A 25,485-nucleotide genomic window follows, 5' to 3' on the forward strand; every position below is an offset into this window, starting at 1 on the left:
GGGCAAAGACCTGTCGCATCGAGTGGCCAAAGTCTTGGCTTAGGGCAAAGACCTGTCGTATCGAGTGGCCAAAGTCTTGGCTTAGGGCAAAGACCTGTCGTATCGAGTGGCCAAAGTCTTGGCTTCGGGCAAAGACCTGTCGCANTACACGTTTGTTTAACAAAATCAACACGTGATCGACGTCCCACTAGGCATTTATTGTTGAAACACTGTTGATTACTCGCTTGTTTTACGAAATCAATACGTGATTCACGTCCCACTAGGCATTCAATGTTGAAATACGGTACTATTGATTACACGTTTGTTTAACGAAATCAACACGTGATCGAGGTGTTTTTGAACGTCATTTGCCCGCAGGGTAAAAAACCTTCTCTTTCATGAATTTCCTTTCGTGAATTACCTCAAAAATCTTATTTTCATGACATTTGAATCCTCAAAATTAATTATATTAGTAGGTATATCAGCATCAGCGCTCATAATTGCATACTAAGCTGTTTATAAGAAACGTTTGGGTGTAACACATGTAACTTTTTTATGCTTTACCTTTATAACATACGTACCATTGTATCGTTTTATAACTTAAGATTTATTGCCTCTTCGTTAAAGTTTATTTGTTGATAATGCTATAGAGCAGACCATTCACGTGCAATTCTCAAATTGAAAGAAACTTCGATGAGCTTGTCAATTGAAGCTCGACTCTCATTGCACCTCTAAAATAAATTTTATTCTCAAAATCCCAATTAGTAATAAATTATTAATTATGATGACGCCTAACAACTTTCCGGATAAGGGATTTGCTGTATCGTTTCGAATCAATCGAAAAAGCCACATTCACGATTGATCATTCAAGCTAGTATGCAATGAAGACTTCAATATAAATCGACGAGTCTATAATAAAAACCCAGACACTAGCTGCCAAGCTCTCGAGAAGCCCTCGCCAGCAAACACAGCTTGAAGTGTACTCAAATGTCACGTAAAGTTGATTCTATTTCCCCTTATTTTTTTGCCTGGAAGATTTTACACAAACATGACCCGCTACATTTTGCTCCCTGCTCCAAGATCTGCCTTGTTCATGGATATAATGTTACATGATGAATTTCATCAGATTCCTCCAACGCGGAGGAATCTCTGTAAAAAGGAATCTCCAACGCGGAGGATTTATCGGTAAAAAAATTACCTGTTTGAAACACGTTCATATGATGAATTTTCCAGGGTACCAAAACGGCTTTCTGGACTTATTTATGAAATATGTTTGAATATAAAGACTTTCATTGGATGAATTTCACGGGATGTTTGACCTTTCTCCTGTTGAATATTTTCTAATGGATCGAAAACTCGAACACTGCGCCGACTGCGGGATTGAGGAAAGTTCGATTACAGTTAATATTGCTTGTCAACTTATGTCGAAGTGGGGTTGTTAATAAGCGTCCGTTTCAAAATATAGTCAATTGGGGACAGTTATACCGTTATTGGTGCAAATTCCTGCTAAATTTGTGAAATAAGATAATTTTACTGTCCCGTTGAAATTTAAAAAAGGGTTGATGCTGGTGAACTATATATTGAACACGATATTAGAAAAAAAATTAAAGAATTAACCGAATATGCCTTTGGCTGGAGGCTTTTTTGTCACATTTGTTATCTACACAAAATAGAGGAACGGTTGCTATTGCATCACGATCTTTAATTTACGAGTTCGTCTTTGGGTGAAGCCGTTGTAGATGCATGCAGGAAATGTTTAGTTATCAAACATTTTTAAAGAAGATTCAAAGATTTCCTTTCACTTTCCAAAGAATTTATTGAGAGAAATCTTCGATCGATGCAATTGACATGCAGGATGGAGAGTTCGATTGTTCTAATTCTGGTGCCTGTGAATTGTTCGTCGATCGAATTACATGAACATTTTCCGGAAGGAACTTTGATGGCCCTAATTCTGACAAATTTATCATCAGAAAATCAGAAATGACTGTTTTTTTAAAGAAAAAATTAAAAATTTTGAAAAATGAAGCATTGTAAGAGAAAATGAAACGTAAAATAACACATGCAGATTCTTCGTGAATGACCACAAATATACATATGTTGCTATGCAGTTTATGCAATAATATAATCCAAAAGAATATAACATCATCAGAATATAAACATCATCAGAATATATACTATATAAGAATATAACATCAGATCCTTGCGTCCATTCCCACGTAATATCCTCCTGATCATTTCCCATGTCCTGTATCCTTCTACGCATTGTAATAATTTAATAATGACAATCAGTGTAGCTATCATTTCTTTAGACTTCTAACTTATGACTAATTCCAAAATGCAACTTTGTATTACATATTGTAACTCTTAGTACAAGTATATTCACGCTGCTAATCATGGTTCAGCTCATTGCACAATAGCACTTCCGCGATCTTTTCCAGGGGCTAACTCAAGCGTACCACATAAAACTGTTCTCAACGCAAACCGATTTCACTGACCGATATAATTCAAGTGAATTGCAGTGTTGATATCAGTGTTTGAATAAACTATGTTTTAACTTCGCGTAACTGAAATTTAAATGTACCAAATATTTTTAAATTTGTCATAGAATGCGTAAAATGATCAAATATGTATCACCGAAAATATTTTTTTAGCGTGACAGGGCCAGCAAAAAATATTTTCTTTGCTATTGCAACGCCGGAATATTGAATTGCAACTCCGGAAGGGCGAGTGCGGGTCAACGAATGAACTTTGCCGGGAATTTCAGGAGTGTCTGAACTTTCAGTGACTACACCGTTAATGCATGGTTGTTGACAAGTAACGAGTTGTTAGCTATCAATGAATGTTAACGATGTACGATTTTACACTCCTCAAACTTTGCTGCAGAACCTTATTTTCTCACGCTGGAGCCCAAATGCAGTTTCACACTTATTGTTATAAATTTCAAGAATTTTTATTCATCGATCCATTAATCAGTGGAGTGATTGGATTTGATATACTCAAACCGAAACGCTCAGATTTTTAATCTTCAAATTTGTTTTAGATCACTAAAGTGAGCTATTTCAGATAAAATTTATTAATTAATTTAATTAATCCGGATTATTTATCTCAATGCACCATATTTTATGTCATATTCTTATCGCAATACACAATACAGTTAATGATAGCCCCACGTTATAATCATATTGACTGCATTGACTTATTGTGTTGTGTTTACTTTGTGTTTACTGTCTATTGTGTTTTTTACTATGTGTTTTTTTACTATTGTTGTATTTACTTACAGCAACTGGAGCAAGACAAGCACTTGTTGCGCCGGAAGCTGGCCTCCACCGAGGGTGAATACGAGGTGCGGCTACTGGAACTCACCAGCGACCTTCAGATCATCACGTGAGTGGCCTTCAATTATTATTATTATCTACATCTACACTACTACGCGACTATATATATATATATACAAATCTACTTCCTTGCTCCGATTACGCGTAAACCTTCGATTCCTCGAACCGATTCCTTACGCTTAAACCTTCGATTCCTCGCGCAAACCTTCGATTCCTCGTAAATAACTTTCTGCACCTATATACTACTATATGCTACTATATACTTCTATTTCAATGCTACGATATAAAACCTTCGATTCCTCGTAAATAATCTTCTGCACCTATACACTACTACGCGACTAAATACTTCTATATACTTCCTTGCTACGTAGTACAACCTTCGATTATTCGTAAATATCCTTCTGTACCTAACCTACACTACTACTGCGACTATGTACTTTTACTTCCTTGCTACGTAGTACAACATTCGATTATTCGTAAATAACCTTCAGTGCCTAAACTACTACGTGACTATACACTTCTACTTACTTGCTACGTAGTACAGCATTCGATTATTCGAAAATAACCTAACGCACCTACACTACTACGCGACTATATACTTCTATTTCCTTGCTACGTATTACAACGGCAATGACCTAGCATAATTCTACAACCATTTAAATTTCAGAACCAACCATCTACACTTCTCTACTTCTACGCAACTATAAACTAATAATGCTCTAGTGAAATAAATACGGCGTATTTATACTTCATCGCAATATCTAATTTTTAATTCTACCATTTCATATGTATTCGTAAATCTATAACCGTTTCGTATGATTTCTCACACACTCGTTCATGTCTCTTTCTAACATCTTCGAAGATCTATTTTCATCTTATTTACGCAATCGGAACTTAGTATTTTCTTTGCACAAATCTTGCATATAATTTTAATATTCAATGCACACTCACTTTATTGTGTTGCTCTGAGATTAATCGTGCAGCTAATCTGTTTTAATATGCGTTTGAAAATTAATTTTCAAAGACAACACTCCTGAAGAGGCCAGTGTCTCCGATGTTACATGTGTACAATGAATTTCTTACTTTATTTTTAAAAATAAAAAAAAAATAATTTGTTTAATTTTTAATATGTAATTCGTTTTTAATGTTTAAAATTAGTTATTCTGTCAATTGATTCATGCATTGTCTCCGACTTTACGCAAGTGTACAGAATTTTAGATTGATTGGACGGGTAGTAGAAGTGTGTTATATATCGATTATATGATTTGTAACAGACAAACAAAAAGAAGTGAAGTTAAAGAGAAGTGTTGTAAAAAAGGGGTGCGTATACCCAGAAATATGGAGGTGCGAGATGTGTAGGTTCTCTCACAGGTGTGGCTGGTCGTGACTCATGCCTTGAATGCTCGGTGTTGAATACAGGTTGGGCTCTCAAAAACCTGCGCAGTCATCGTCCCTTTGACCTGGAGGGCCCTGAAGCTAGGGTCGTTTTTAAAATTGACTTGGCAGAGGAGAGAGCAATTACAAAAATGTATATATATATGTAATTTTATTTACGGCTTTCATATATTATAGTACGTTTACAGCAAATGGCCTATTTTTGGTTTTGGAAGCTTTGTTATTCAAAAAATTTCACGACTCTCGCGTTAAAAAAATTTTTGTTTTACACTCGTTTCTATAACCAGATTATTTTTCTTCCGTTTTTACTGCAATATTACACAGCTTGACTATACTGCATCAATTATAAACTGTGAAATTTCTCACATGATCAGTGTTTATTGGCAAAATATAGTGCATCAATTGCCCTTTTATTCACCTTGAAATTTCGTCGTTTTGGAAAATGTAATTTCTGCAGTCATGTTGTTTACGTTGAGAATATTTGGATCGAGCTTGCATTTTTCTCCCTGCACACTTAAGACGTGACCACGAATACCCGTCTAGTCTTCCTCACTCAAGATCTTCATGATTTTTTTCACATGTTTATCTGGTGGAACTGTAACTAAATATTGCATTTAAATGCATTACATTTAGTGCTTACGTATGTACACAATCTCTGTCACCGACGCTACTCCATGAGTGTGTCTCTCCACACTAAATCGAGTAGAAGCAGTAGGAATGTTATGAACTCGGATCCCTAAAAAATAACGATACATAAAAGAATAAATTTTCAGTTTATGCATTTTGCAATACATAATACCTAGATCATAGAGCAAAATGCCCAGCAAATTACGGACAGGGGCAATACTTTCAAAACTCGCTAAGTGAACGTAAGTACTTACGCTCTATTTTCTTGTCCATGATTGGTGGATTTTGCTTGAAAGGCCGTCAATGATTGGCTGTTGAACTTACGATCTCTTAACTTTTTTTGAAAGTATATAGGCCCAGGCAATAAGTCCAGCAGCTATCTCAATCAATCGTCAGCTATGGAAAGACCGGGTTCCAAAGGCCGGATCCCTTGTGAATCAAGTCACGAAAAGTACAAGAATCGGCAACAGGCCATGGGCCTATTTCATCAACGCCGACACTTCTATTCTATTCTATTCTATTCTAAATGACAGTTATTCAATGAAGTTAAGTCTCATGTGGACTTTTGTAACTAACGCTGCTGCAATTTTATGGGTGTTTATGTATGGGGATTAAAATATTTTAAAACATTAGAAGGAAATGTACTTATTATCCAGTAATCATTGAATCTATATGATTAACCAGTTTAAAAATACGATGAGTGGGACTGCATGTTACTGCAGTTGATTAACTTTCAGTATTTAACCACATAAAGTCATATAGCTATTAATAGTGTACTAAAATAAAATTTCTGTAAAAATTCGCTAGAAAACAGCAAACAAAAAAGTTATTCGGCACGAGTTCATTTTTCACCAACTGTATTTTATGGCGACGAATTGAAGCGATGGTTAATGATATGCATTTTTTCGAACAAATTTTTCATAATGAGCTTATAGGTCAGATTAATATTTTTCAATTCCATTTCAATAAAATTCTGCAAGGGAAACTTTCTGTATTCCTGAATAACTTTTTGTATTTATCCCCAATTCAGCTAAAAGTTTTCATGTTTTATTTCTCTTACTTCGGTCAAAGATTCTAATACAATAGAACGTTGACGAACTAAATAAAGAACTATTAAGCCGTTTTCTTAGATCACTGGAACCCTTAAAACATAATCGCTTCTCGCTTACATTATAATTCTAATGGTAAAAAATATAATGCAATGGCAATGCATTATATTTATGGTAATGATAATAAAAATCATATAAATAAATGGTAGGTAATATATAGCAATGAACTAACTTATTAAACCTATTAAATGTAACCTATTAAGCCTAACCTATTAAAGCTGACCTTTTAAACCTAACCTATTAAATCTATTAATTAATTAAACCTATTAAACTTATTAAACCTAACTTATTAAACTATGAAAAGTTGCGTGAGAAGTTCCTAATCTGAAGAAGTTATCGCAAAGATTTCATTTTCCGCCATTCAGTACAAGACAATAGCTCCGTGCCTCCATATCTGCCGTATCGTGAAAGCCGCGCTGCTCGATATCAATAGCGGAAGCCACGGTTTCATATATGACCTGATTAATGCACACGTGTCGTTACCGTGTGCATGAGGCGTTACCGTGTCGTTACCGTGTGCATGAGGCGTTACCGTGTCGTTACCGTGTGCATGAGGCGTTACCGTGTCGTTACCGTGTGCATGAGGCGTTACCGTGTGCATGAGGCGTTACCGTGTCGTTACAGTGTGCGTTAGGCGCTGCCGTGTGCAACGGGCGTGAGGCCCTGCCGTGTGCAACAGGCGTGAGGCCCTACCGTGTGCAACAGGCGTTAGGTGATGCCGTGTGCAACAGGCGTGAGGCTCTGCCGTGTGCAACAGGCGTTAGGTGATGCCGTGTGCAACAGGCGTTGGGTGCTGCCGTGTGCAACAGGTGTGAGGCTGTGACGTGTGCAACAGGCGTGAGGCTGTGCCGTGTGCAACAGGCGTGAGGCTCTGCCGTGTGCAACAGGCGTGAGGCTGTGCCGTGTGCAACAGGCGTGAGGCTCTGCCGTGTGCATGAGGCGTTAGGCTCTGCCGTGTGCAACAGGCGTGAGGCTCTGCCGTGTGCAACAGGCGTGAGGCCCTGCCGTGTGCAAGACGTGAAGCTCTGCCGTGTGCAACAGGCGTGAGGCCCTGCCGTGTGCAACAGGCGTGAGGCTCTGCCGTGTGCTTTATATATTAAAAAAAAAATAAAAAATTTATTTATTCACAATCGAATGATCGAAATCCACCTATTATTTTTCACATTGGCATTTACAAAGTTTCACTACAATTTATAGCTTCGAATATTTGTGCAGTTTGAAACAATAATAAGTAATCGATCATCTTCCGTTATAGAAAAAGAACGAACCTTATACAGAATTATTAATTGAATAAAATACGAGTATTGATCATCCATACGTACTTTTGTTTTTATCTCGTGTTACTTGATGTATTTGTTTTTAAAGTAACTTATTTTTCCCAAGAATATCATGAATTTTGATAAGGATAAATTCATATCACAAGACATGCGGATGCAAGCTATCAGCCACTGAAGGTATGACTTGGCACTAATGCTACAGGCTTGTCCATCAATGACTTCTCTCCCAGTCGTTTGAGTCGAATCGAACGAATGCTAACATGGAAAATATAATATTGAATAATATTTCTATAAACTTGAGGACGTTATTTAGTTATTAACTTTTAATCCTTCTACAAAATTTTATTTATTTTTAGTACACCGAACAAATTTTCATGAAAATTGTTCATATATATAATCTTTAGGTATTAATTTTTGATGGAATCAGCCGGGAAACTAATAATGCGAATGTCGAAGGAAATTGATTACCGTCAATTACGCGTTTTACCTAGAAAAATTATATAAGAAAAAGCTTCCGTCTTGTATGGACATGAATGCAAGAAATCTATGCTGGCTGTAATGGCCGTGAAACATGTGATCCTAATTACCATATTCTGCGGCTTCTTGTAGGAGAACGTTTCAGGGTTAAGTGAACATTAAATGTTTTTATTGCGGTGCTTATACAAGTCTGTTTTGCGAGCACGGCTGCAATTGCGAAGAATTACTGTCTTTATGATACTACCGTAGCTGCTTTTATCTAATTAACGCTTTGACACCTCAGTCATCCCCCAGGCAATAAGTCCAGCAGCTATCTCAATCAATCGTCAGCTATGGAAAGATCGGGTTCCAAAGGCCGGATCCCTTGTGAATCAAGTCACGAAAAATTTAAGAATCGGCAACAGGCCATGGGCCTATTTCTTCAGTGCCGACACTTCTATTCTATTCTATTCCATTCTATTCTATTCTATTCTATACTGCGTGATGAAACTGTAGCTTATAGCGGTCCTGAGCAGCGTGAAGATTGGATTTTAATGTTAAGAAAATCTGCTAATTTTAAAGTCCAGTAAGGCAGTGTGCAGTATGTGTTGGATGGGTAAGAATTGAGTTATCAGATTAGTATGGCTAATCTCTGCAGCTTACTCAATGGCAACTGAATGTTTTATTTTACTTTGGTTGAGAGTGAAGAGAAAATAAAAAAATATTATGATTTTATGATTTGATTTGAAACAAAGAATAAATGAATTTATGTAAATAAGGTTACATGTATTTTCATCGGTTAATTATTTTATGCATTATTAATTGTTCTTCATTTTTATTTTATTCCTAATAATTGAAGTCGACGGTAAGGCAATTCGCGTTTAATATCCGGTGAATATTACAGCTCAAATGAATATCACTGCATGTCAATATATCAATATCACTCAAATGAATATCACTATGAATATCACTATGAATATCACTATGAATATCACTATGAATATCACTATGAATATCACTATGAATATCACTATGAATATCACTGCATTATATGGGACTTGTATATTGATTTAAATGATTGCTTCTTGGCAGCCTAACAAGACGCACACAAATACGATACTGTGACAGCAATTTGTTGCTGGATTTACCCGTGGATTCATTTGTCTGTTTCTTTACAGTTAGGAGTTAGAAGGTTACAAGGAAAGCGTTGACTGATTAAAAGGGGTTGTTCCATGAATTTATATGACTATTTATTTACAAGGAGTTGGAGGATTACAAGAACAGCGTTGACTGATTATAAAACAGTTGTTCCATGAATTTATTTAAATTTTTATTTGCAGGAAGGAGTTGGAGGATTACAAGGAAAGCGTTGATTGATTATAAAGGAGTTGTTCCATGAATTTATCTGAGTATTTATTTGCAGGAGTTGGAGGATTACAAGGAAAGCGTTGACTGATTATAGAGGATGAATTTATTTAACCATTTATTGAAGGAAAGAGCAAGAGGGTTACAAAGATAGCATTGTCTGATTATAAAGGAGTTTTTCCATGAATTTATTTGACTTTTTATTTGCAGGAAGGAGTTGGAGGATTACAAGGAAGCGTTGACTGATTAAAGAGGAGTTGTTCCATGAATTTATTTGATTATTTATTTGAAGGAAAGAGCAACAGGGTTACAAAGAAACATTGGCTGATTATAAAGGAGTTGTTCCGTGAATTTATTTGAGTATTTATCTGCAGGGAGGGAGTGGAGGATTACAAGAAAAGCGTTGACTGATTAAAGGAGTTGTTCCATGAATTTATTTGACTATTTATTTGCAGGAAGGAGTTGCAGGGTTACAAGGAAAGCGTTGACTGATTATAAAGGTGTTGTACCATTGAATTTATTTGATTATTTATTCGCAGGAAGGAGCTGGAGGATTACAAGGAGAGCGGCAAAGCCACCGACAGAGAGCGCTCGCTGATTATAGAAGAACTCACTGAGCAGAACCTACGCCTCACCAACGAACTTAAAGAAGTAAGTTTCCCGCGATTGCTATGTAAAAAGTTAAAACTTGAACACAAGGAAGTGAGTAAATTAATTAATTAATTATTGAGGGTAAAATACTCTTGATATAAATATAACTTCGATTTTTATAGCAAGTAATTTCTGAATCTCCAATTTTTAGGCCCGATTTGAGAATAAACAGTTAATGGTTGTGTTAATTTATTTCATCTAATCAATTCTGTTAACTAATATCCAAAATAATCATAATGGCGCCCGAGAATGAGTACATAAAAAATATCATACATTTGTTACCAGTTGAACTATAATTTGACTGCGTAAGATGATGTAATCGACGTGTTGCCATCTCGGTTTCGTAGCAACAACTTCATAAAACATCGAGAGCGACGCCGTTGATCGATCATGCAGTAAGCCTGGCACTATTTGTCTGGTGGGAAAATTCCCACGCTGGTGTAGCATGTGAATAATTTCCGGCTTTTTTGCTTCAATCGAAGATCTCATTGTTCGAAGGCACGATTTAGTCAGGATATTAATCGTGATATTCCATCTTCATCGTGAAAGCTCATGTAGTCAGGATATGGTTTTTAATTTCCGGCTTTTTTGCTTCAATCGAAGATCACCTTTTTTGAAGGCACGATTTAGTCAGGATATTAATCGTGATATCCCATCTTCATCGAGAAGGCTCCATTAAGTCAGGATATGGTTTTTAAGTTCGTTGAAAAAATAGTATATGCGAGCTAATGTTGAATATGCTTCGGTATTGTTGATACTAAAGTATATTTTTAGCGGTCGTAAAAAAATCGGTATATAACAGATTATCTGATATCTAGTAATGAAAAAGAAAAATACATACGTTATGGTATTCAATTTTGTACTCTCAACAATCTCATGTCTTAATTTTAATGATAATATACGTTATAAATTTGGTAAGGACTTCAGTCTCGTCATTATTCATGTCATATGAGAATCCCGCGCAAGGAAATATCAGTTCTACATTTAAATATAGGTATGGTTTACTGTCAAGTGATAAATGAATTATCGTTCTGCGTGTTATTTCAATATTCAATAATTCAAGCTCGTAGGCTCCTACCGAGTTGTGTGTGTGTTCCAACCTCCTACAAGTTGTGTGTGTGTTCCAACCTCCTACTAAGTTGTGTATGTGTTCCAACCTCCTACAAGTTGTGTATGTGTTCCAACCTCCTACAAGTTGTGTATGTGTTCCCAACCTCCTACAAGTTGTGTAAGTGTTCCAACCTCCTACAAGTTGTGTATGTGTTCCAACCTCCTACAAGTTGTGTCTGTGTTACAACCTCCTACCAGTTGTGTATGTGTTTCAACCTCCTACTAAGTTGTGTATGTGTTCCAACCTCCTACAAGTTGTGTATGTGTTCCAACCACCTACAAGTTGTGTATGTGTTCCAACCTCCTACTAAGTCGTGTATGTGTTCCAACCTCCTACTAAGTCGTGTATGTGTTCCAACCTCCTACTAAGTCGTGTATGTGTTCCAACCTCCTACTAAGTTTATCAGTAGACAAACAATTGCACTGATTCTTCATTAGGAAGCCTGATGTGTTGGTCCATTGTTCTTAAGTCGAGATTGTTCGCGCTTGTTTGCTTGACAAATGACGGCGGTGAAAGTGATTCTAATCCTCCTTTGTACAGCGCTATTTGGTTGCTGTGAGCTTTTTAAATGAGTATTTTGTTCCAAATCGCGACTCTGCTCTGAGATACTCCCAACCGCAAGCATGACGCGACAGTTTCGGTAGCGCGTCTGAGTTGCAAAATCCGCTGCGCGCTTTAACTGTCAAAATTGAGAAACTCTGTTACGCTGTTATGTTTCCCATCATGGCTTTGTCTAAAGTTCATTTTGCAATCTGATTTTTGACCTTAATTGCTGTTTAGTTAAGTTTGCCCTGAGAAAATCACATTAACAAGTTAAATTGAATTTGGTCAATTCAATTGTACCTTGATTCTCCGTTTATGTTTCTGCAAAGTTGTTGTTACCTAAAAAAATTGCAAGAAATTTAGTAGTTTCTTTATTAATAGTTTTGAAATTTGAATGAACTTCCCTGCTATCAGTAGTATATGGTGTTAATTGGAATAACATTGAATTCGTTTTTTCGACTTTTTACCCCATTGCTTCTGATAATATTCCAGTGAAGCCGTTTTTCTTAATGAAAGTTAAGCATGGTATATTTTCCTAGCCTTTCGAAATTATTACACGTATACGATATTAAGATTTAACTAATAAAATTGATTGTTACTGGTTACTGTACTTACAGTCATGCCGGCAAATGAAAGTTCAGCTGCATATATTTTTCTAGCTTGTCGAAATATTGAAGCGTATATTATATTAAGATTTAACTAATTATATTGATTGTCACTGTACTTACATTAATATATAACAAATAAAATTGATTATCACTGGTTACTGTACTTACAGTCATGCCGGGAGATGAAAGTTCAGCGGCATATATTTTCCTAGCCTCTCGAAATAATGATACTTATATTATATTAATAATTATCTAATAATATTGATTGTCACTGTACTTACATTAATATATAACTAATAATATTGATTGTTACTGTACTTGCAGTCATGTCGGCAAGAGGAGTTACTAGCGGCGCAGGTCCAGCAGCTCAAGGAAAAGATGAGCTTACGGCAGTCCAGCATGACAGACCACATGACTACCTTAGAGAGCCTCCGCACCGAGGTGGGTCAAATACGCTCATAATTATTGTAAACTACTAAAAATACATAAACTACGCTTCCCTGCGCTCATAATAAATGTATTAGTATAGTGTTAAATACTATAAGACTATGCATAGTGTTATAAACTACGCTTCCCTACGCTTATAGTAATTTTTTAACTACTAAAAATGCATAAACTACGCTTCCCTACGCTCATAATAATTTGTAAACTACTAAAAATACATAAACTATGCTTCCCTACGCTCATAATAATTTTTAAACTACTAAAAATACATAAACTATGCTTCCCTACGCTCATAATAATTTTTAAACTACTAAAAATACATAAACTATGCTTCCCTACGCTCATAGTAATTTTTACACTACTAAAAATACATAAACTATGCTTCCCTACGCTCATAATAATTTGTTTGTTTCTCATTTGCACTCCGGCTCCAGCATTGCAATCCTTAGTTTTCTCTCCACATAAAAATGTCTTAAATGTTAGTAAGTAGTAAATGTTAGTAGTAAATGTCTTAAATGTTAGTACCTATGTACCGATCATTTGCATTTGTGAATTCAAATGATGAGTATTACTTATCCATTGCTTCTGTGAATTTAAATTAATTTTTCATTTTCATTCAAATTCAAATTTATGAATTTTTGGAGCTCAGATCATGCGGTTGACGGACAAGAAGCTGGAGCTGGAGCGGCGTCTGGAGGGCTTGGTCGTGGAGCGGGAGGGCCTCAGCATGACACTCGACGAGTCGTCCGATCGTATCATGCAACTGGAGCGGCAGAAGGAGGAACATCAGATCGAGGTGAGCTATCATGTAAAAGGAAACTCGATCAGTTCTACTTACAGGAACAGGACGTGGAATACATGTATGGATTTTTCCAAGTATTTATCTTATAATAATTGAACTAAATGTTCATAATCACAACAGTGATTACGAAAATCTGAAGAATGTACCTACTGAAAATATTAGTACAATGGATTGAATGCCGCACTAAACTGCGGGCATTAATCACAACTAGTGATCTGCGCACGAATTTACGATAAAATATATGATTTTACAACAAGATATATTATAGAAGGTACTAATATATGTCACACATTGCTGAATATACTGAGCATCCTTCTGCTCAAGATTAATATCTATGGGACAAAAGTTCCATTATTATTGATGTTCGAGACTGCATTTATAATGACAGCGTTCACCATGGCCGCCTATACTATGAGTTGATAAAGGATGATTTATTTACCATGAATTTATTTACGCTGGCCAGCTTTACCAAGACTTAATAAACGATGAATTATTTACCATGACTATAATTACGCTGACTTGCTTTACGATGACTTAATAAACGATGAATTTATTTACCATGACTTCATTTACGATGACCGGCATACTTTCGCGATGAATAATCTCATTATGCGTAATCTTTTGCGTTGCATTTACGATGACAGGCTAAACCATGACTGAAAACGTTTACCATGACCGCTTATTCTATGACCTAATAAACGATGAATTTATTTACCATGACTTTATTTACGCTGGCCGGCTTTACGATGACTTAATAAACGATGACCAGCTTTATTATGACTTTATTTACGATGACCGGCTTTACCATGACCTAATAAACGATGAATTATTTACCATGACTTTATTTACGATGACCAGCTTTACGATGACTTAATAAACGATGACCAGCTTTATTATGACTTTATTTACGATGACCGGCTTAACCATGACTTCATTTACGATGACCAACTTTACCATGACATAGTAATAAACGATGAATTTATATACTATTACTTTATATACATACGATGGCCGGCTTTACCATGAATTTATTTACGCTGGCCGGCTTTACGATGACTTAATAAACGATGAATTTATATACTATTACTTTATATACGGTGGCCGGCTTTACCATGACTTAATAAACGATGACCGGCTTTACCATGACTGTATTTACGCTGACCGCCTATACGATGACTTAATAGACGATGAATTATTTACCATTATTTATCCGCGCACCAGCTGCGCGTGAAGGAGCGCGACCTGGAGGAGATGCGCCACACAAACCTGAGTTTGTCGGACCGCCTGGAGGCCGTGAGCCGGGCCTCCTCCTCGCCCTCCATGGGGCACACGTCCCTCATGAACGAGATGGAGCTGTCCGAAAACGAGGGTAGGTGCCTCGTCAAGAGGGTAGGTGCCTCGTCACGAGTGTAGGTGCCTCGTGACGAGGGTAGGTGCCTCGTGACGAGGGTAGGTGCCTCGTGACGAGGGTAGGTGCCTCGTGACGAGGGTAGGTGCCTCGTGACGAGGGTAGGTGCCTCGTGACGAGGGTAGGTGCCTCGTGACGAGGGTAGGTGCCTCGTGACGAGGGTAGGTGCCTCGTGACGAGGGTAGGTGCCTCGTGACGAGGGTAGGTGCCTCGTGACGAGGGTAGGTGCCTCGTGACGAGGGTAGGTGCCTCGTGACGAGGGTAGGTGCCTCGTGACGAGGGTAGGTGCCTCGTGACGAGGGTAGGTGCCTCGTGACGAGGGTAGGTGCCTCGTGACGAGGGTAGGTGCCTCGTGACGAGGGTAGGTGCCTCGTGACGAGGGTAGGTGCCTCGTGACGAGGGTAGGTGCCTCGTGACGAGGGTAGGTGCCTCGTGACGAGGGTAGGTGCCTCGTGACGAGGGTAGGTGCCTCGTGACGAGGGTAGGTGCCTCGTGACGAGGGTAGGTGCCTCGTNCTGTCTCTTATACACATCTAGATGTGTATAAGAGACAGGTCCCAATATTATGCCTGTATCTCCAGTGTCCCGGCCACACTCGCACCAGGATCTCCTGGAGATGGAGGAGGACATCGAGTGCGAGGATCCTGTGCTTACTCCGCACTCCGACGCCGAGGTTCTCAAGCGGGTCAGTTTGACACACCTGGCAAATAACGTTTAAATAACGTTGGTTATACGTTGTTTTAACGGAGTCAATGCAATATCTATGTTGTTTCACCGTTATTTGAATAGAATGAAATAATTAACGTATAAACTCTCAGTAAAATTACAAGAAAGTAAGTTGAAACCCATCAGGCATCTGACGCCGAAATCACGTTGATTAAACGTTGTTTCAACGACATCAACTTGTAATCAACGGTGTTTCAACGTCAATTCCGCGAAGGGATTTTATAAGTAACGAATAAACTTGAAATAAAATCACTAGCCGGTCCGTTCTAACCAACTCAGTAAATTTCAAGATGCTTTACTCTTACTCAAAATATCTCAAAGTAAGTGTATTATTTTCTCATAAATATTCCAATCGCAGTGGAGTTCAATTGTTATATAAAATCAACGTCGCCTCTCAAAAGCTCGAATATTTTAATTTTTAATTTAATTGAATTCAATTTGTATTTTTTGTTTTTTACTTTGGTTAATTGTTATGTAAATTGTTGAATGAATTATATTTATTGCAGATGAAAGGTGAAGTGGGTGACGCCGTAAGCCAGTTACGGGTGCTTGCCGACCAGTTACGGCAACGACGTAACTCTTTAACGTCGCTATCTACCAACTCCTCGGACGACTTCAGCGTTGCCAACGTCAACGTACGTCGAATGGTCACTTCCAATATTGACATTTATCCAATTCGTACATTAAGCCAATACGTGCATTCATCCAAATCGAACATAAATTAAAAACTTTCATTCGTCCAATTTGTACATAAAGCCAATACTTGCATTCATCCAATTCGTGCATAAATCCAATAGTACGTGTATTCATCCAAATCGTACATAAATTCAATACGTGCATCCGTCCAATTCATACATAGATCCAATACGTGCATTCATCAAATTCGAACATAAATCTAATACGTGCATTCATCCTATTCGCACATAAATCTAATACGTGCATTCATCCTATTCGCACATAAATCCAATACGTGCATTCATTCAATTCGTACATCAAGCCAATATGTTTTTTCATCAATATAAAATTAAAACTTCCATTGTTGAAAATTTTTAAATATTTATGTAACGTCTTGCATTATTTAATGTTAAGAACTATGACTGTTCTTCATTATAATTTTCGGGTTTAATTTAGAACGTCTGTCATTCATTCGTATCGACTTCATTCAAATTTTCGAATTAAACCTAAAACATCTTGGTTTCTTATTCCAAATTCAATGTTATGTTATTTCATAACAAAAGAGGTTTTTCTACCCTTTATTTGTGGTATTCTGGTGACGGTTAAGTCTGTGAAGCAGAGCAATTAGTTAATAACCTGTTTGTTATTTAAAAATGTTATTGACTTTCAAATAATTAATCAATAATAAGCGGGGAAATTATTTAATAATTGGGAAATTAGTTAATTACTTCTTGTAATTTACTTAATAAATTTTCTGTGGTCGTTTTCAGTTATTCAGTCCGTGTTGTCTATTTCAGTCAAACGCGAGTAAAAAGTAAAAGTAAAATTTTTCTTAAATAAAAAGTAGGTAATGTTTTTATTTGCTTATACAGACTTCAGTCCGCGTTGTATGCTTCAGTAAAATGCAAATAAAAATTAAAAGTAAAATTTTACTTAAAAAAAAGTTTCAAAGTTTTACTTCAATATAAAAAGTTTTAAAGTTTTACTTCAATAAAAAGTTTTAAAGTTTTACTTCAATAAAATGTTTTAAAATTTTACTTCAATAAAAAGTTGTATAGTTTTACTTCAATAAAAAGTTTTAAAGTTTTACTTCAATAAAAAGTGAAGTTTTTATCTGCAGCCCGGGTTGCTGAGCGGGACTGTGAAGGAACTCAAGGGTCTGGTCAGGACCCGGCTACTGAGGGAGGCCCAGGGCCAGTGTGGGGCCTGTGGGGGCAAGACTGGGCCCGACGACCCCAAGGGCCTCCTCGAGAAGGAGTGCCATAAGGCACTCGAGGCAGTCGACAAGCTCAGCCTCGAGCTCCAGGAAGTCAAGGATAAACTAAAGGCAAAGGTGAGCAGTATGCGATTGTAGCTAAATTTTAGGATTTTTTGTGTAGAAAAATTTGTTCTACAAATAAATAATTTAAAAATTCATAAATTTATTTTCCACAAACAAATTTTTTGTGCTGAAAAATGAACTGCGTCAGTTTATGATGACTTTTTGTCATTGAGCTTCTCTAATTCTTTAATAATTTCAACGAACCTAAAAAGGTAATTTGGTCTTTAAATTCATATTTTAGTAGTAGCAACGTACAAGCGTGCCAAAGGAACAATGTAGTTTCCATTTAATAACATATGAAATTCATAAAATAAATTCCGAATTCCTGCTTTCGGGCAATCAAAGCTCTCTTACTTTCGAAAATAATTTCTGAAAAGCTAACTAATTCAGCCTAACTAAAACAAATTCTTTAATTCTTTACTTAAAACAAATTAATTATCCGTTTCCCCATGAAATCTTGGCAACCACTGACTGCTAAAATAATTACTGAGAGCTTAACTTACTCCATCTAAAGTTTTATCAGCGATTAAATGTTGAATGTTGAATGTGCCGCCTGCGCATTGGTAATCCGTAACTGTTGAATTAATTACTGATAGCTTAACTCATTCCATCTACGGTTTTGTAAGCGATTAAAGTATTTACAATGTTGAATTGTTCGCCTGCGCATTGGTAAGCCGCAACTGTTGAGTTAATTACTGAGACCTTAACTCATTCCATCTAAGGTTTTATAAGCGATTAAAGTAGTATTTATAATTTTGAATTGTTCGCCTGCGCACTGGTAAGCCGTGATTGTTAAAATTATTAATGAGACCTTAACTTATCCCATCTAAAGTTTTATCATCGAATAATGTATTAAATGTTGAATTGTTCGCCTGCGCATTGGTAAGCCGTAATCGTTGAATTAATTAATGAGACCTTAACTTATCCCATCTAAAGTTTTATCATCGATTAAAGTATTTAATGTTGAATTGTTCGCCTGCGCATTGATAAGCCGTAACTGTTGAAGTAATTACTGAGACCTTAACTTATTCCATCTAAAGTTTTATCAGCGATAACTCGGCCTAACTAAAACAAATTCCTTAATTCCTTACTTAAAACAAATTAATTATCCGTTCTCCCATAAAATCCATACAAGCAATAACTGCTAAATTAATTACTGATAGCTTAACTTATCCCATCTAAAGTTTTATCAGCGATTAAAGTGTTTAATGCTGAATTTGTCGCCTGTGCAGACGTGTGAGGCGGAGAAGCTGTCAGGCGAGGTGACGGTACAGGAGGCGCAGCAGGCGGCCCTGCAGGAGGAGCGTGACAACCTCAGGCGAGACCTGCAGAACACACACCTCGCCAGGGACGAGATCGTTAAACGGGTTAGTCTTCTACGCTGTCTGTTGTCTGGGGGCGCATGTCGGAGGCCAGCTATGCCTAACTTCACACTTAGTTCATATTCCTTTCCATAGGTAAGAACGCTAGAGTGCATAAGGGTACGCACACAGTGGAAGCAGGTTTGCCCGCGCGGGCAACCTGCTCCAACCTGCCACAAGAATGAACATAGGATAATAATGTAAGTGTTCACAGTGAAAACCTGTACGAATAGGCTTCTGTATTCTATGGTTTCAGGCGCCAGCCTGAGCAGGTAACCAGCACGCTGTCAACCTGCTTTCACTATGTGCGTACCCTAACGGCCTATGAAGTCAAGTGCTCAAAGCCATAGCGCCGGATGTCCACAGCCACAAAATAAGCTTGCTAAAGGTAAACATGGCCATACTGCATCTGGCCAAACCTTATCTGGCCTAACCTCTTCAGGCCTAACCTATACGAGCTGCACGTACCTTCCTCCACCCAGAACAAACCTGAGCGGACCTAACCTAACCTCATTGGCTGCAAGAAGTTAGGAAGGCGGTCCAAGTGTGCTGGTAGAGCCAGTCATTGGCTGCAAGAGCGCTGTGAGCCGGGACAGCGAGAATAGGTTAGGCCAGAAGATGTTAAGCCGGAGTAGGTACAGCCGGTTGGGGAACTGCCTGCTTATGAGCGAGCATGCTAAAGCATTGGCTGAAGACCTACGGCGCTATTATCTTTCGGCAGTGTGTCGCTTGTCTGGATTACGGAGTTCAAGCATAGTCTGCGGCGTCTAGTTCTGAGGCTGAGTAATTAATGCATAATGAAGCTAGGCGTTGGCTCCAGGGCTTATTTAAGAGTAAAATTTGTGGCCTACGGGTGCGCCCCCGGTGTCTTTAGTTCGATGTCTCTTGTCTGTAGTGCGCTGTTTGTTGTCTGTAGTTCGCTGTCTCTTGTCTGTAGTTCACTGTCTGTTGTCTGTAGTTCTCTGTCTCTTGTCTGTAGTTCGCTGTCTGTTGTCTGTAGTTTGCAGGCTTTAGTATACAGTTTGCAGGCTTTAGTATACAGTTTGCAGGCTTTGGTTTACAGGTTGCAGGCTTTGGTCTGTAGTTCGCCGTCTATTGTCTATAGTTTGCAAGCTTTTGTCTGTACATAGTTTGTAGGCTTTGGTGTATTTTAGTGGCTTTTATTTGCCGTTGGCTTTTTTTCTGCTGTTGACTGTCTTATTTACGGATTTGGAATGATTTGTCGTATTGAGAGGTCCGTCTCTATTTCCTTGTATCCATAATTTCTTATCATGATTAAGCAGCGTAGACTGAAACATGGTGTGCATCTAGGCTTGATTTTGTTGTACCGAGTTTTGAAAACCAGCATACCAGTTAGGTAAAACATTCAACATTTTGCAGGCATGGGACAGTCGGAGTCGTGCCGCTATGTAACTGGTGGAAAAATTTTTCGTTATGGGACATTATTATAAATGACTGAACATTTTATGGTCACGGGACATTCTTATAAATGACTGAACATTTTGCAGTCACGGGACATTCTTATAAATTACTGAACATTTTTCAGTCACGGGACATTCTTATAAATGACTGAAAATTTTACAGGCATGGGACAGTCGGGACCGTGTTGTTACCTAACCGATTGAAAAGTTTTTAGTTATGGGACATTCATATAAATGACAGAAAAATTTGCAGGCATGGGACAGTCGGGACCGTGCTGCAATTTAACTGCTTGAAAATTTCACAGCTATTAGACATTCTTATAAATGACTGAACATTTTGCAGGCATGGGACTGTCGGGACTAAGCCGTCATGTAACTGATTGAAAATTTTTCGGTCACGGGGCATTCTTATAAATTACTGAACATCTTGCAGTCACGGGACATTCTTATAAGTGACTGAACATGTTACAGGCATGGGACAGTCGGGACCAGGCCGTGGGCCGCAAGAACAAGTGTGAGATCGAGCTCGCGAGGACGCGCATAGATCTCATGGCCGTCAACTCGCAGCTCCTCGAGGCCATCACGCAGAAGGTGGAGCTCTCCCAGCAGCTCGAGCAGTGGCAGGTCTGATAACTACGTGAATTGATTCTTATAGTTTCTTATTAATCATTTAATCATTTCAATCATCATGTAAGGTTATCACGCAGAAGGTGGAGCTGTCCCAGCAGCTCGAGCAGTGGCAGGTCTGTTAACTACGTGAATTAATAATTATAGTTTCATATTAATCATTCAATCATTTTAATCATCATGTAAGGTTATCACGCAGAAGGTGGAGCTGTCCCAGCAGCTAGAGCAGTGGCAGGTCTGATAACTACGTGAATTAATACTTATAGTTTCTTATTAATCATTTTATTAATTACATGAATTAATACTTATAATTATCTATTAATCATTTAATCATCTGAATCGTCAGGCTTCATGGTTTTCTGTCAACCATTTCCTATTAATCGTTTAATTATCTCAGTCATCAGGCTCCTTTGTTTTCTGTCAACCATTTTCTATTAAACATTTAATCATCTCAATCATCATGCTTATTAGTTTTCTGTCAACAATTTCCTATTAATCATATAATTATCTCAATCGTGAGGCTTCATAGTTTTATATCAACCATTTAATCAACTACATCGTCCTAATCATGAAACTTCTTAGTTTTTTAGAAATATTTTAACCAGCCCAATCATCTTCATAGCAAGACTCCTAAGTTTTCTATCAACCATATATAATCATCCTTATCATCATACTTCTTAACAATAAATATAAATTGATGTACCTATGCTCATACACCAAAAATTGAAATATATTGAATTCTTCGCTCACCGTCAAGAGCCTCGTGAGCGTTATTATCACTTTTGTTGAAGTTTAACCTTTTCAGTTTGTATACTGAAATTAATCGAAGACAGTTTTCTGAAAAAATAATTTATTTGCATCATAGGTCTAGAATAAATTTATCTTATTTATACTGTGTACCCTTATTTATACTGTGTCTCACTTCTAACCCCTATAAATTCGTTTACAATTTCAGTTTCTCCTTGACCATTCTGTCCACCCTTGATCCATGTATATTTAACCCTCAACCCATTTTTCTGTCCTCGACCCCATATATCACTTATCAACCCTTGATCCACACGTATATTCTGTCCACCCTTGATCCCGATCCACACGTATATTTTTATCCTCAATCCTTATTTCCGTCCTCGACCCCATATATCCTATCAACCCTTGATCCACACGTATATTCTGTCCACGCTTGATCGCCATCCACACGTATATTCTGTCCACCCTTGATCCCAATCCACACGTATATTTTTATCCTCAATCCCTATTTCCGTCCTCGACCCATAGATCAATATCTACCCTTGATCCACTCGTTGTTCCACACATATATTCTGTCCACCCTTTTACCACACGTATATTTTTATCCTCAAACCCCGTATATTCTGTCTATCCTTGTTCCACACATATATTCTGTCCACCCTTGATCCAGATCCACATGTATATTTTTACCCTCAACCCATTTTTCTGTCCTCGACCCCATATATCAATATGGACCCTTGATCCACATGTTCACACGCATTTTTCTGCGTGCAGCAAGACATGCAGCAGCTGCTGGACGATCAAATGCGCACGAAATTATCGCGCCACGAGCTGAGCCTCGGCGAAGGAAATCTTACGGACTCCGACTCCTCGACGAGCGAGAAGAACACGCCTAGGAAATCCACGAGGAGGTTCTTTAACCTACTCAATATTCTAAGAAAATAAATATAATCTCGTTGTTAATTTGCTGATAGTGTTAGATAATTCTTGCAATGCCATTTGACACACACAATAATGAATGCTGCTGAGGGTGAGAAAGGAGATGAAGTGAAGTTCGTTGAGGTCGTTGGGTTCGTTGAGTTCTTTGAGTTCGTTGGGTTCGTTGAGGTCGTTGGGTTCGTTGGGTTCATCGAGTTCATTGAGATCGTTGGATTCATTGAGTTCTTTGGGTTCGTTGAGGTCGTTGAGTTCGTTGGGTTCGTTGAGGTCGTTGGGTTCGTTGAGTTCATCGAGTTCGTTGGATTCGTTGAGTTATTTGGGTTCGTTGAGTTCGTTTGGTTAGTTGGATTCGTTGAGTTCGTTTGGTTCGTTGGATTCGTTGAGTTCGTTGGGTCAGTTTATCTCAAGCAAAGTTTCAACGTGTGCATGAAAATGCACTTCTTAAAGACCGGAAAGTTGGAGTGGTCCAGTAACAACATTTGTAATTTTTTCACCTAGTATTCATAACTTATTTTCCTTGCTCCATGAAAACTTTAATGTTTTGAATATGTAACGGCGTCGTATAGAGTCTTCGTCTGTTTGTTAGTTCTCTTCTATTTTGGCTGTTAGTTAATCTATTCTGATTGTATCACGCTGGGCACAGACATCAAATTCGTTCATGCCTTTTTAAATTCCGGATCGGATTTTATTTTGTTCTTTACTGTTTTATATAAAATAACTAATTGTTAGACAATTCTCGACTGAGATGCCTCGCTTCTGCTCATATGGTTACTGAAGAATCGAACATATTTCGTTCTCTTCGCATTTGCGATTTAAGTTTTCGTAAATTACTTCGAATTCGCCACTTTCCAAAATATTATTCTCAGAAAATCGATTGAACTCGAATTGGTATCGGTTACCGTTAAAATCAATGGTTAATATTCAAATTGTATTACAATTGTAAACAAGTTTCTATTGTATAAAATCTTTCGGTCCTGCACGCCGTGTGATGTGCATTTCTCGTACTTCTCAATATGTAATATTCATTTATTAGTTTCACGCAGAGAATTTTATTCAATTAGTGGGGCTTCAAAGAATTTTATTCGAGATAAAAATTTAGTTTTCATTTTTGTGCTTGCGTTGGCGAAACATCAACGTGTCCACAGATGCCATGCTTTCCTGTGAGAACTTTCACGCTATTGGTCAACTATGTCACGCTGATCGTGTTGCGTCTCGACAACGTCACGCTATTTGTCCAGTGCCTCTACAACGTCACGCTATTTGTAAAGTGCCTCTACAACGTCATGCTATTTGTGAAGTGCCTTTGCAACATCACGCTGAAGTTCCTAATAATTTGACGTTGAAGTGCCTTTAAAAATCACCGCAAACGCCATGTGTCTTGAAAACTTTGGATTCTGGCTTTCGTTTTAAACAATTGGTCTCCAATCAAAGAAATTTGTCTCTATGTGTGTATGTATTCTAACATATATTTTTGTGTCTGTTCTATGTATATACTTTCCACTACCTTATTTTTCTGGTGAAAATTATTTCAGAATGAAAGAATCCATATGCTGCAGTCATTTATTCCTATGCATTTTTACATTTTCGTTCCATTTCGAGTTATCACAGTCCATTTATTTTTCCACATCATATTGATATTGTTTAAACTTTGCATCTGTAAATCCTTCATTGCTGTCACACAGGAAAAATTCATTCCGTATGAATAATTCAGACCATGTCATGGATCAGGTTTGTAATATGCCCTCATGAACGCGATTGTCTCATTATGCATTAATAAATAACATTATCTGATGTTCACGTTACACGTTAATCAAGTAATGTGGTTGTCGCATTACGTAGTTAATCACATAATGTGGTCACGTTACACGTTAATCACATTATGTGATGGTCGCGTTACGCGTTTATCACATAATGTGAAGGTCACGTTCCGCGTTTATCACATAATGTGGTCACGTTACACGTTTATCACATTATGTGATGGTCACTTTACACGTGAATGACATAATGTGGTGACGTTACGCGTTAATCACATAATGTGGTCACGTTACACGTTTATCACATAATGTGGAGGTCACGTTACACGTTTATCACATAATGTGGTCACGTTACGCGTTTATCACATAATGTGGTCACGTTACGCGTTTATCACATAATGTGGTCACGTTACACGTTTATCACATTATGTGGTCACGTTACACGTTTATCACATTATGTGATGGTCGCGTTACGCGTTTATCACATAATGTGAAGGTCACGTTACGCGTTAATCACATAATGTGAAGGTCACGTTACGCGTTAATCACATAATGTGAAGGTCACGTTACGCGTTAATCACATAATGTGAAGGTCACGTTACACGTTTATGTGGTCACGTTACACGTTTATCACATTATGTGGTGGTCACGTTACACGTTTATCACATTATGTGGTAATAAAGCTTGCAAGTAAGCACTTCAATATCATATATGTCATGCAATATCATATATGTAACCATGTACAGCTAGTAATTATCTAGTTAAGTGTATTAGCGACAGAACTAGAGCTGTGATAGGCTACTAA

General features: G+C 37.7%; 1 protein-coding gene across 1 annotated transcript in view; it reads left to right on the forward strand.

Moving 5' to 3' along the window:
• The window catches only part of LOC108674157 (bicaudal D-related protein homolog), a 90,992-nt gene extending 67,002 nt beyond the window's left edge, over window positions 1-23,990 (forward strand). The window contains exons 2-12 of the mRNA XM_018162067.2: window positions 3,260-3,363; window positions 10,083-10,194; window positions 12,781-12,897; window positions 13,550-13,696; window positions 14,924-15,071; window positions 15,691-15,794; window positions 16,342-16,470; window positions 17,631-17,843; window positions 19,064-19,198; window positions 21,085-21,237; window positions 22,762-23,990. Of these exons, the coding sequence (XP_018017556.1) occupies window positions 3,260-3,363; window positions 10,083-10,194; window positions 12,781-12,897; window positions 13,550-13,696; window positions 14,924-15,071; window positions 15,691-15,794; window positions 16,342-16,470; window positions 17,631-17,843; window positions 19,064-19,198; window positions 21,085-21,237; window positions 22,762-22,932 (1,533 nt within the window). The 3' untranslated portion in view covers window positions 22,933-23,990. The remainder of the gene's footprint in view (window positions 1-3,259; window positions 3,364-10,082; window positions 10,195-12,780; window positions 12,898-13,549; window positions 13,697-14,923; window positions 15,072-15,690; window positions 15,795-16,341; window positions 16,471-17,630; window positions 17,844-19,063; window positions 19,199-21,084; window positions 21,238-22,761) is intronic.
• The last annotated feature ends 1,495 nt before the right edge of the window (window positions 23,991-25,485 follow it).

Source organism: Hyalella azteca, unplaced genomic scaffold (genome assembly GCF_000764305.2).
Source record: "Hyalella azteca isolate HAZT.00-mixed unplaced genomic scaffold, Hazt_2.0.2 contig17999, whole genome shotgun sequence".
NCBI classification, from domain to species: Eukaryota; Metazoa; Arthropoda; class Malacostraca; order Amphipoda; family Hyalellidae; genus Hyalella; species Hyalella azteca.